This window comes from Myzus persicae, unplaced genomic scaffold (assembly GCF_001856785.1).
Source record: "Myzus persicae strain clone G006 unplaced genomic scaffold, MPER_G0061.0, whole genome shotgun sequence".
In the NCBI taxonomy this organism is placed as follows: domain Eukaryota; kingdom Metazoa; phylum Arthropoda; class Insecta; order Hemiptera; family Aphididae; genus Myzus; species Myzus persicae.
Window position 1 is genome coordinate 1,801 of NW_019100604.1, and position 13,127 is coordinate 14,927.

A 13,127-nucleotide genomic window follows, 5' to 3' on the forward strand; every position below is an offset into this window, starting at 1 on the left:
CGTTGGAACCGCAACGCACAACTACACATTTATTTTTAGAATTATATTCTACGAAACAAAAACAAGGGGAAGACGTACTGACCTATTCTTCCCGAATCGAAAAGTTACAAAACCTTATAATTGAGCAAGAGACTAGTGGAAATACTCTAGAGGTAGCCAAAGCTTTAAGCAGCAAGCAGTCCAGGTGTTCAGTGAAGGGGAAAGATTTTATTAAGGCCAGGAATCCAACGACCTTGGAAAAGGCCATACAGGCATCTAGAGAAGAAGAAAGGGTTAGACGACCTGCGGAAGAAACAAAAAAACTATATACCTTATCAAAAAAGGTGGAAGGGACAGAAGCCAAGGTATGTTTCCACTGTGGGAAGTCGGGACACTACGTAAAAGACCGCAGATCATTAGACAAAGAACCTAAGGTAAATCCAAAGGGTTCGACAAAACCAAGTTCAGTACGAACAATCACGTGTCAATACTGCCGTAAACCAGGACACACAAAAGAAGAGTGTAGGAAACTCAAATATGTCCAAGGAGAAAGAAATAATCCTAGTACGTCGGAAAGTCGCAACCAAAACTCGGGAAACGAGACACTGTCGACTTCCAACGGCGGGCGGTCGGCGGGCAGCCTAAACACTGCCGTAATAAAATTTCCATCATCTTTTTAAATGCCGTAAAACAACAGAAAATCGAACAAGACAATCAGAATCCTGAACCCCAGGAACAGAACCTCTATTACGACCATTTACTTTGTAAATGCTCTCAGACAATTACACCCACCATTAAGCTATTAGTCGACTCAGGTGCTGATGTGAATTTCATAAAGGTATCTTCATTGAAAGATGAAATAATGATTAAGGAACAGACGGAACAAAATCTTTCAGGAATCACCGGTCACACCCTACATTCATTTGGCACAACAGATCTAACTCTTGGTTTGGGAAGAGATGAAAGAACAACGGAGTTTCATGTTGCACCGTCATCTTTCCCAGTACCATACGAAATCAGTATAAATAAGGCAATATATCATAAAATTGTGAACAAATTATAATAAATAAAACATAATAAATTAATTGATATTCATAGCTATTCTTTTTACACAAGCTGCATATCCACATTGAGGTATACTGTGGGTACTGCTGTAACTAAATTCTACGTTTAAGAGATTCTAAATTCTGTGTCTGTAACAATAATACATACTAATGTCGTGTAAATTTCTTTAATTATGATTATTAAATCAAATTAATAAATTGATAACTATCTTATATAATAAACATAAATAAAATCTATACTAAATACTTACATTGAGTATGTAACAAACCAACTACGTCCGTTTGTTGGTGTTGTAAAATAAATAAGAAGAGTTGTTCTTTTCTTTATAAATTGAAAACTTTTATTTAATTATTACAAAAACAATAAATTTTACAAGTCCAAAGTGACTATATTAAAGAATGGGAACTAGAGAGATGTGACTGTCATACTCCTAGCTCCTACCTCGTCGTTGGTGTTGGTCCGTCTGCCAAAGCCCATTCGAGCGACGTATATATAATGGCTATACTTGGATCGTATCCCTGCTGAGTACCCTACTAATTTTACCATATAAGGTCATACCGTGGGCGGCCACGCGCTGCACTCACCGGATGTCCCTTGTCTAAAGGGTCTAAAATAATAATTAATCTTAATACGATTAACTAACTTAGTTGACTAGAACATTCATATTTAGTTGACTAGATCAGTTAAGTCAAAGGATTAATGATTACAATATTATTAATTTAGATACGTTTAAAATATTTGATTAGTTAGTATAAAATTTGTGTTAGTTTACAACAAATTGTTCTCATTAAATACAATAAAAATAATCTTATTCTTAGTAGGTTAGTTAGCATAATAATTTATAAGTAATAAGTATACATACATTTTTTTTTTTATAATATTAATAATAATAAACAATCCAATAATACATTTTAAACTTTACAATATAAGTTATGTCTCAGTTATGTCCAGTATATTTTAATAGCACATAGTATTTATAATTTATTCTTTAATCGTTTGCATATCCACACCACTCGACAACTTCGCAGTGTATGTACATAAGCAAGACGATGTCAAATAATTTATCGATGATAACATAATAAATCCGAGGCATTAGGTATTTTATTTATATACCTAGCTAAATCCATACAAATTGGGTTTGTTAAGTCTCGATCAATTACCATGTCAATTAAAAATCTTTTTATATTTGTTATTATTTCTCGAATCTCTGTATTCTCATATAGCATTAATATAGAATTATTTGCAGTTATTATGTGTATATCGAAACACTCCGTAAAATTAAACCATTCCCCTTGTTCTGGATTTATGTGTATTTGTGTTGCTAAGTTTATATTAATTTCTTGTAACAATTGATTGGCTCTATCCATGTTTATTGAATCCTATAAGATAAATGTTATTATACTGATTATTATTTTATATTTATTTATTTATTTTATTAATTTTTTTTTTTTTTATTAGGTATATTTTTTAAAATGTTGAGCTAAATTCTCGTATTTATATTTCCTGATCACATAGTCAAATATACACTTCGTATAAATAACGTCTGTGCGAGGATCATGAGCATGTGTTAACTTATGCTTTTTATGACATATTTTATTGTGTGTTTCTTCCAGGTTCATTAATCTTCCCCTTTTGTCAAAATATCCTATCTCCAATTCAAATAGTACCTGTTTTATTCTAATTTTAATAAATCGTATTTGTGTTTGTATTTAGGTATTTCCAAAGATGGTATGGCTTTAGGAATTTTCATCGTTAAGCTAACTTCGCCCAACTTAGGTATGAAATTTACATAGAATTTTGATTTTATTTCCCCTAGTTGGATTTAAAACTATATCATTGGCATAAGCTCTGCAATCCTGATTTATATATATTAGTCCCTGATTTTGGATTTTTAAGATATATGGTTCTGTTTCCCTTTGACATGTTATCGTTAATGTGTCATTAATAGTTGTGTATAACCAAGTGTTTGAATATTTTAATTTATGATATATATTTTTGGTAATTATTATGACTCCAGCTTCACAATTGCTTGGTAAAATTTCTGGATTTTTAAATAAAGATATTTCACATGGTTGTCTAACCGATTCGTATTGTATTGGTTGAAACTCTGGACATATATTAAATAATTCCGTTTCAGTGCAACTTAATAACTGTGTTTCTGTAAAAGTAGTAAACTGTCGTCTATTTTTTGTTATTCCTACATATTGAAATTCAGGTTTTAATACTATACTGTGATTTTTATTAAATCTATGTGGTATTGGTAAGATTTTATATAAAGTTAGTTCAAGTTCGGTTACTAATGGAATTTTTATTAAAAATACTATTTGATTACCGCTATAGTACACCGCCATTTTAGTTATTTTACTTAATTCATAAATTTCGCTAGGCTGTGTTCCCATGGGAAAATTTAAATTGATTGGCAAATTTAATTTAATTTGTGTTAGTTGTTTAGCTAACTCCCTAGGAGTTACTAAACTTGGATGTAAAATTCCTGTTCTAGCCGAAGTTATTATTGCACTTATAGTTGTTGTCTCATAAGAAAATTGTGTTAGTAATGCAGTAAAAATACTATGTATTCGATTACTCAAAACTAAAGTTTCTACAGTATGTGTATGGTTAGCTGCTTCATTTAATTTTTTATAAAACATACCTTGCTTTTCACCTAATTCAATATATAATTTATTCATTTCTATAGAGGCACTACCTATTCCTTGTACTGCTGATTTTACTACAGTGGTTTGATTCTTTAATATATGTAACATATTCACATTACTATTTTCGATTTTCTGAATATTCTCAATATTTTCTAAAGTACAGTCATCATCACATACACCAAATAAAGTTTTCATAGCTGTTCCTATTATATTTACTAGACCTCTTTTATTCCTAATGACTACAGTGTTTACTTCCTTCATACTCTCATTTGTACTATTATACCTGCCAATAGACTCATACATTTGCTCCCTTTGTGAAGCTATTTCTACAAACGTTGATTTTAATATATTTGAAAACCTTGAACATATCTCATATTCTGGTAGTAAATCCTTACAATGACTTGTCATATTTAAAATTTCATTCGCTAACTGATTATACCTATTATCATAATTTACTAATGGCACATAAGTGACAAGTTCCCAATGTGCTCCTACAATTCGCAGATCTCCTTGATTTTCGAAAAATATTGTTGTTTCGTTTTTAAATTCTTCATTAGTAAACGGTTGTTGTCCCACAGCACCAATTGTAGTTATACATAATAACCTATACAAAGATATATAATTAGGAAAATTATTCATACGATAAAAATGGATAAAAAAATTTTTTTATTATCAGTTATGTATTACACATTGGTCTTACACATATCTAAAATTTAGAGTTTGGTCTTTATGTGTTGATTCTATCACATGTTACAGCTTTACTGTAGGTCATGTAACACGTGACAGATACCTATATTTCTGACCCTGAACCCTTTCTACTCATGAAGTTTATTGATCTTATTCTCATAGTACAATTCATCATGAATCGACTCCATGGACTAGTGGTCGTCATACTGTTCTTTCCGCGTTATTATTATATTTCTAGCCAAATTTTTCAGAGCTATTAATTCTAGTTTGGTTTCTTTCCCCGTTAATTCTGGTGGATCTGTACATCTTATTACCGTTGTTGCATAGCCAATTGGTCGATTAAGTTCTTTGTTCACAGATAATTATATAATTAATAATAATAATTTATAATAATTCTTATTTCATTGGAACTGTTTTTATACCTTATTTAAATAAAATCATTTATTACTTATTATTTAATAACTTTTTTTTTTTTTATTTATATTTACTTTAATTTCTACTATATTTTATCAAATAGGATTTTCATGATATTTTTTAACATTATTTTTATGTACCGTTACTTTACGTCTTCCCCTTTGAATTACAATATTTTCAGAATCTAATATTTCTGTGATATTTGGTAAAGGGTGAAATTAATTTAGTGTTACTTGATTTAATTTTTTGAAATCTATGACATTACGAAATTTTTCCTTCCCACTGGCATCAGCCTTTTTCTTTACTAACAATAAGGGTGCATTCCATGGTGAATTAGAAGGTTCTATTATTCCATCTTGTTCCATTTTATCTAATTGATTCTTAATTTCTGCTTGTTGTGAGTGAGGTAATCTATAGGGTCTTTGATAAATAGGTTGTTGATTATGATTTAAATTAATAACATGCTCTGCAGCATTTGTAAAAGTTAACCGATCTCCCTCCAAATGAAATATTTCTGCATATCGTTCACATATCTCAAATATAGACTGTTTTTCCTCAACATTCATATGATCACTTCGTATTAAATTCAAAATTATGTCTTAAAATAAAAGAATTTGCCCAGTCATATCCCGATAATTGTTTTTCTTCATTAAATCGATGTTCAATGTTATTTTTTAATGCAAATTGATATGCTAATTGTTGTAATTTTTTAAAAGATAGCCCATAAAATCTATCGTCCAAGTCTTTACAATGTTTTGATAACTCTTTTTCTTGTTCATCGTTAAATGTTCTTTTAAAACGCCCCAACGATGATACACCATGCCCAACTTTTAACCTTTTTCTTAGTGCTGACTCACCTATCCCTAATTGCATTGCTGCACTACGAGTTGATACTCCGGTATCAATTAAATTTTTTGCAGCATTATATATTACTTCAGTAATTGGTACACGGTTCGTTTTTCTTACATGAGTTCTAAAATGAAAATTGTAAAGAGGAGATTGGTAGATATTTAATAAAATAAAGTATCTAATTAGAAAATTAAATTGTTATTGGGCCGGGGTAAGAGTACGTACTGCGAACTTTTACCCCAAATTAATTTCGTACTCTTACCCCAAATCAAATTGTTTAACATAATCATCATTATCTATTTGCCTGTGTAACGATACTAATTATACGACTCTTTTAATATAAAGTTTAGAAAATATTATAACATTTGATTAACAGTTTCATACCTAATACAAGTGATATTAAGTTTAAATATACTTAAGAAAAAACTACAATATTACATCAGATGATTAAATAATTTAGCTTACCTCATGTTAAACAAAATAATGTTCCAACCATGTGCTAACGTGCAATGATAAAATAATCGTTGATAATAAACAGTTTGGCCATATATTAAAAATTAAATTTATAGTGGAGGAATTGGACTCTTACCTCATGCGCACTTTTACCCCAGGCTACTCTACTTTTATTATTTAAATCTTTCTCTCGTATAGATTATAAATATTTTTCCTTATTTAAATCTACCAAATAATGATATCCCCATAGGCGTAAATTTGGCTTGCTAGAAGGGGGGGCTAACGCTAAGATTATAATTTATAATTTATAACATTAGAACTTTATAACAAGCCTACTATGCAAGCTTTTTCCTCCCCCTCACCATCTACATCCAAATTTTACAATTTAAAAACATGTATATAAATACTTCAAAATTATTTATTAAATAAAACCATACATAATTTAATTCAAATATTAATAAGTAATAACAATTAACATCATCTTAATATTACTTTAACATAATATATTTATGTTCCTCTGCGAATTGCTTAAGAATGATATCTTTATTAATATTTTTGGTATCGTTTTTTTCTATGTACAATATAGACACCTGAGTAAATCTATCTTGTAACATAGACGTTCGTAACCATGTTTTTATTCGGCGCATGGCCGAAAAGCTTCTCTCACACGTGGAAGAACTAATAGGTAATGTTATAGCTACTTTATACAAATGAAACAAGTTTGGGTAAACATTTTCCTGTAAAATAAGTTTTAAGTTATCTGTTATTAATTCTTTTGAAGTACCATATGTTTGGATTATAACGTTTTTAGCGACGATCATTTCAGCTTTCAACGAATCAACAGAAGTCAGAAATACTTAACAAATCCTAAAGAAATATAAAATTAAGTATTAGTCAATATATACACTATACAGCTATACAATATACATATTTACTTTATAATGATCAATGAATTAAGTACTTAGTGCAAAATCTAGTTTGAAAAAGTTATCTATAGATGTTGCCATTTCTAAACTTTCGGGCGTGAATCGTTTATTCATATTCTCAATTATACAATCCAATATAGGAAAATAAGCATGACATCTGAAATAATCTTCTTTACTTTCCTCTAATTCCTCAGGAGTGTTGTATTGAGCACTTGTAGTTGTACTCATGACAAAACTTGATAGGCTTTTTGGCTGTAACCTTTTTCTTTTACAACCTATTTTACAATTTAAAAAACAACAAACATTATTTAATGTTTATATTTATTGTACTAATATTATTTATTATTATATTATGCATACTTTGAAATGGTTTTTCAATTGTTAAATTATGGTCTTCACAAAATTGTAATATTTCTTTCCACATTTGTGAAAACGCAACAGGATTTCTTAAATCTTCGAACGATTTAATAACACTTTTTATTACATTTGCCGCATTTCCTAGTGTAGCTGTCTATGACTGAAGTTGATTTGATAATATATTAACCATAGTAAGCACCTTTTGAAGAATAAATAAATGAACATATTCCTTTTTGCATATTGGTCAGAATTCCTGAAAAATTAAAAAAATTGATTGTATAATTAATAATATAAATTAGGTAGTTCATTTAATTATAAGAAATAAAAATGTTTAAATTAGTAATAAATTATAATTGATACCTATTGCTTCGTTAACATCTTTATCATTATTGTTTTCAATTTCTTCTTTTAATAATCTTATGATAGAAGCATAACATTTTTGTACAGCTTCACAATTTTTATATCGACAGTTCCATCTTGTGTCACTCAGTCGTGTTAAAGTCTTTTTTTCAATACCTAATTTTTTTTGAATGTCAATGAGATTTTTATTTCCGCTGGTTGAGAAAAGTGAACATATAATGACTCTAATGTATGAAAAACATTTCTTGATTCCTTTAAAGCAAACAATATGATAAATATACCTACCTAATAATACACAATAAATTCACAATATTATACTATATTTTCAGTTTTCACATACCTTTTCAGTTTTACACATATCAAGCACTACAAGGTTGACTCTATGAGCCATACAATGGGTATAAATAGCATATGGATATTTACATTTTATTAAAGCTTGTACACCATTAAATCTCCCAGACATAACACTAGCTCCATCGTAAGACTGGGCTACCAGTTTAGCATTAGAGTTTAATCCACATTCCTTCAAGTATTTGAGTATATATTCACAAAGAGATGGAGCATTTTGACTTTCAGAGCAGTTAATGAAACCAATGAACTTTTCAAAAATGTCTAGCCCTTTACAATAGCGTATACATAAGGCCATTTGTTCTTCTTTATAGCAACTGCAATATAAATAGGTAATCAAATAATTTTTAAGCTAAATAGATTATACTATAATAGGTTATGGCACTATAGACATAGTTCATTAAGAATATACCTTGGATAAATTAAAGGTAAACATATTTGTTTTAATGTTTAATTCAAAAATATATTACCTAGCTTCATCACACATTATACCAAATACACCATCGCCTACTTCTGAAATGATCTGGTCTCTTACATTTTTTGCACACATTTCAATAATGCTATTTTGAACTAAAGGACTAGTGTAATTTGTAGTTTTCAAAAATTTTAAAGAAAACTCAGGTACATATTTGGACATTAATTGACATGCTTCCTTGAAATTCCCTATAAAAATTAAACATTACCTAATAAATAATTTATTAAATGATTAATTATATTGTACATAAGTTAGGTCTTAGGTACCTATATTATAATTTATAAAATATAATAATTGTTTTATACCAACATTAAAAAATAAATATCTACCTTTATTAAGTGAATCAGTAGACTCGTCATGACCTCTAAAAGGTAGCCCCTGGCAACTTAAATATAATGAGATATCAATCAATGTTTTTATATAACTTTTATTAGCTTCAACCTCTAATTTATGCTGTGTTGATAATTGTGTATGCACACTACCAATTGTCTCAGTATTCTTATGCCCTAACCATTTAGCAACACAAGTAAGATGGCTTTTCGTACTAGCATGAGCTTTAAGCTTAGTCTGTTTTTTTCCTGTAATGCCTCTAGACCCACTTAACTACAAAAATTAAAAAACAAAGTTAACACTGCCATAACTACTAATATAATAGTTAATACAATATAGGTACAATATTATAATTTAATAATCATTACATTCAATAATAATTAATAATTAAATGTTAAAAGTTTTAAAAATAAAATTGTTATGATCTGTTATAATACATACTTTTTTCCAATTTCTAAAGCCAGTTTTTGAAAATGTTCCTTCATTATCGTTGGCACTAAAATTGCGACATGGAAAGCAATACAAAGCATCATTTTGTATACTGTATTCTAACCAATCGTATTCGTTAAAGTAAGAAGCATTAAAACAACGTTTTTGATTTCCAAATTTGGTCATAGGGTAAGACTGAAAAAGCATTTAAAAATATTTGTTTAGTTTCTATTAAGCACTATTAATAACCAATTAGTAGGTAATGTAAATTACGCTATGCAATGTTATATAATTATTATAATTACCTTTAAAACTGGTCTTATAGGACCAGATTGTAAATCACCAAGATCAATTTTTTCGTCATTTTTTAATAAATTTTTATAGTTAGTAGATTCATCGTCGGTTTCATTTAAACACGATGTGCTGCTAGAAAAGCTAGAGAGGGCTAATAATTCAGAATCAACGCTATCGGAATCATTATCCGAATTACTTTTCAATTTAGGTTTGTTTAAGCTAGTTAATTTATCTGGTTGAGGTTTTGTAAAATTGAAAATATCAAACACACGTTGTTTACTCATGGTCACAAACTCAAAAAGTCAAAACTCACAATAAAATTAATAGTTAATTATTTAAGCTTTAACGTTACCACAGAAAAAACACTAGCTTCTCAATGAATAGTTTTAAAACTTTTAATATTACCACAGAAAAAACCACCGGCTTCTCATCTATAACTGGATAACTTTTAGTTTCAGTGTTCACTGTTTAGTGTTTAACGTCGTAGCATACACAATAATGATTTTTGCAGACTGCAGTTGTCGTAAACTCGTAATCGTAATAGCTTGTGATTTGTATTGGGTTTTTACATAAACATAGACGATTGTGATATGATAAGCGTTATTAATAGACACTAAGGCCTAAGAATCTAATATACTTCCAACTTCGCGTAAACATATTACATAACCTGTTATTATTGTTGTCGTTATAAAACAATCATTTCTAATTTTATTACAATACAAAATCTATTACTTAAACGTTCATATATCATAATATAATCTTATACCTACCTATCGGTGCTTTCCTGCTTAGGAATTACGTAATAAATTGAATTATTTTTCTAACAAAAAATTGAAATTTGGAGATTTAAAATGAGGGGGCTATACTATTTTTTAGGGGGGCTAAGCCCCCTAAGCCCCCCCCCCCCAATTTACGCCTATGTTTATAGTTGTAACTTATTAGTTACTAAGTCACACCAAGAGTTCAAGAATTATATAAATTATAATACCCACTTCCTTCATAGGTATACTGTATACTATAATATATAAAACATATAATTATTTAAATAATGTTTATGATGTGGAGTTGTGGACTGTGGTAAGGTTTTATTCCCTTTTCTATGGGCTATAATTCTACTCACTAGTCACTGCGTACAAATCGTATGAACCACGATTTGTAAGTTACGGACTAAGATATCAATATATCTTAGTCCGTGGTTTATGATTATGAACTAACTGTTGTTATCACGCAGATAAGAACTGTAAAATGTTTCCTGATACTCTGTTTATACTGTTGATAAACTGTTCCGATGAAGGGTCATTATAAATANCTTCATTATCGTTGGCACTAAAATTGCGACATGGAAAGCAATACAAAGCATCATTTTGTATACTGTATTCTAACCAATCGTATTCGTTAAAGTAAGAAGCATTAAAACAACGTTTTTGATTTCCAAATTTGGTCATAGGGTAAGACTGAAAAAGCATTTAAAAATATTTGTTTAGTTTCTATTAACTATTAAGCACTATTAATAACCAATTAGTAGGTAATGTAAATTACGCTATGCAATGTTATATAATTATTATAATTACCTTTAAAACTGGTCTTATAGGACCAGATTGTAAATCACCAAGATCAATTTTTTCGTCATTTTTTAATAAATTTTTATAGTTAGTAGATTCATCGTCGGTTTCATTTAAACACGATGTGCTGCTAGAAAAGCTAGAGAGGGCTAATAATTCAGAATCAACGCTATCGGAATCATTATCCGAATTACTTTTCAATTTAGGTTTGTTTAAGCTAGTTAATTTATCTGGTTGAGGTTTTGTAAAATTGAAAATATCAAACACACGTTGTTTACTCATGGTCACAAACTCAAAAAGTCAAAACTCACAATAAAATTAATAGTTAATTATTTAAGCTTTAACGTTACCACAGAAAAAACACTAGCTTCTCAATGAATAGTTTTAAAACTTTTAATATTACCACAGAAAAAACCACCGGCTTCTCATCTATAACTGGATAACTTTTAGTTTCAGTGTTCACTGTTTAGTGTTTAACGTCGTAGCATACACAATAATGATTTTTGCAGACTGCAGTTGTCGTAAACTCGTAATCGTAATAGCTTGTGATTTGTATTGGGTTTTTACATAAACATAGACGATTGTGATATGATAAGCGTTATTAATAGACACTAAGGCCTAAGAATCTAATATACTTCCAACTTCGCGTAAACATATTACATAACCTGTTATTATTGTTGTCGTTATAAAACAATCATTTCTAATTTTATTACAATACAAAATCTATTACTTAAACGTTCATAAATCATAATATAATCTTATACCTACCTATCGGTGCTTTCCTGCTTAGGAATTACGTAATAAATTGAATTATTTTTCTAACAAAAAATTGAAATTTGGAGATTTAAAATGAGGGGGCTATACTATTTTTTAGGGGGGCTAAGCCCCCCTAAGCCCCCCCCCCCAATTTACGCCATAGGATATCCCTCGTCTGTACTTAAATCAATTAATAATTCGTTACTTCCTATTACTGTTTTATCGTTACTTTTATCGTCAATAGTTTTTATTTCACTACAATTATCGCTTATTACTGCTTCGTTAATTATTTCTTTACTTTTGGTTTCCTCAACCTCTTTAACTTCTGTTACCAAATTTTAACCAATTTTTTATGTTCAATTATCTTATTTTTATTTCCTTGACTCATTAAATTAATTTATTCACTAAATTAAATCGTAGTATTTTACACGGTTATTATTTTAATACGTAAAATCTATAACTTATTTATTATTCACCAATAAACCCATAAATGTATTCAATACGTACTACTAAAATATTTATTACAACAAATACAATTTTACTCTTAATATATTTTTTTATTATTATTATTATTATTTTTTTTTTTTAATTTTTTTTTTATTAGAGCTTATTACGGCCTTACAAAATTTTTTCTAATTCACAATTAAAACTTTAATATAATTTCAACATATATTTAAGGACTTATCACGGCCTTATAAACTCAATTTAATTTATTCAAATATCTCTCAATAATATCTAAGGACTTATTCCGGCATTAATAACTTCAATAAAATTCTTTTAACTTTTCACCAAAAAGGATTTATTCCGGCCTTCAATTAATTAATTCGTAAGACTTATGCTTGCCTAAATTCATCACAATAAACAACAATAAATTCAATATTCTCAACAATGAAGGACATACTTATCGGCCTTTAAATAAAACTCACAAATATAAACTCAATAAAAATTTCTCAAATTAGGACTTACCACTCGGCCTATAAAATTCAACAAAAATTAGACTTCAACTTGTCTAATAAAATTCAAAACACAAGGACTTACCACACGGCCTTTAAAATTCCCCAATAAAATAGACTTCAACTTGTCTAATAAAATTCAAAACAGAAGGACTTACTACACGGCCTTTAAATAAAATACTCAATTACTTCTCAATAATTCACAATAAAAATTCTTTTTAACTCTCAATAATATT

The 13,127-nt window shown here is 28.9% G+C and overlaps 2 protein-coding genes across 2 annotated transcripts; both read right to left on the bottom strand.

The window, feature by feature from the left end:
• Positions 1–6,948: 6,948 nt before the first annotated feature.
• On the bottom strand, positions 6,949–7,522 carry LOC111036154. The gene is made up of 3 exons (XM_022318079.1): positions 7,388–7,522; positions 7,063–7,302; positions 6,949–6,968 (listed from the first exon to the last, which is right to left on the bottom strand). Exons 1-3 carry the CDS (start codon positions 7,449–7,451, stop codon positions 6,949–6,951), a joined length of 324 nt encoding a protein of 107 aa, XP_022173771.1. The 5' UTR covers positions 7,452–7,522.
• Positions 7,523–10,843: 3,321 nt separating this feature from the next.
• Positions 10,844–11,700, bottom strand: LOC111036162. The gene is made up of 2 exons (XM_022318090.1): positions 11,192–11,700; positions 10,844–11,074 (listed from the first exon to the last, which is right to left on the bottom strand). The coding sequence occupies exons 1-2, from the start codon at positions 11,462–11,464 to the stop codon at positions 10,844–10,846; spliced, it is 504 nt and encodes a 167-aa protein (XP_022173782.1). The 5' UTR covers positions 11,465–11,700.
• Positions 11,701–13,127: the final 1,427 nt, after the last annotated feature.

Bases quoted from the DNA above. Each gene is read 5' to 3' on its own strand.
- LOC111036154 (XM_022318079.1), bottom strand. From the start codon at position 7,451: ATGTGGAAAGAAATATTACAATTTTGTGAAGACCATAATTTAACAATT. The intron at 7,303-7,387 runs GTATGCATAATA...ATTGTAAAATAG, and splicing joins AATTGAAAAACCATTTCAAA to GTTGTAAAAGAAAAAGGTTA. The intron at 6,969-7,062 runs GTACTTAATTCA...ATATTTCTTTAG, and splicing joins CAAACTAGATTTTGCACTAA to GATTTGTTAAGTATTTCTGA.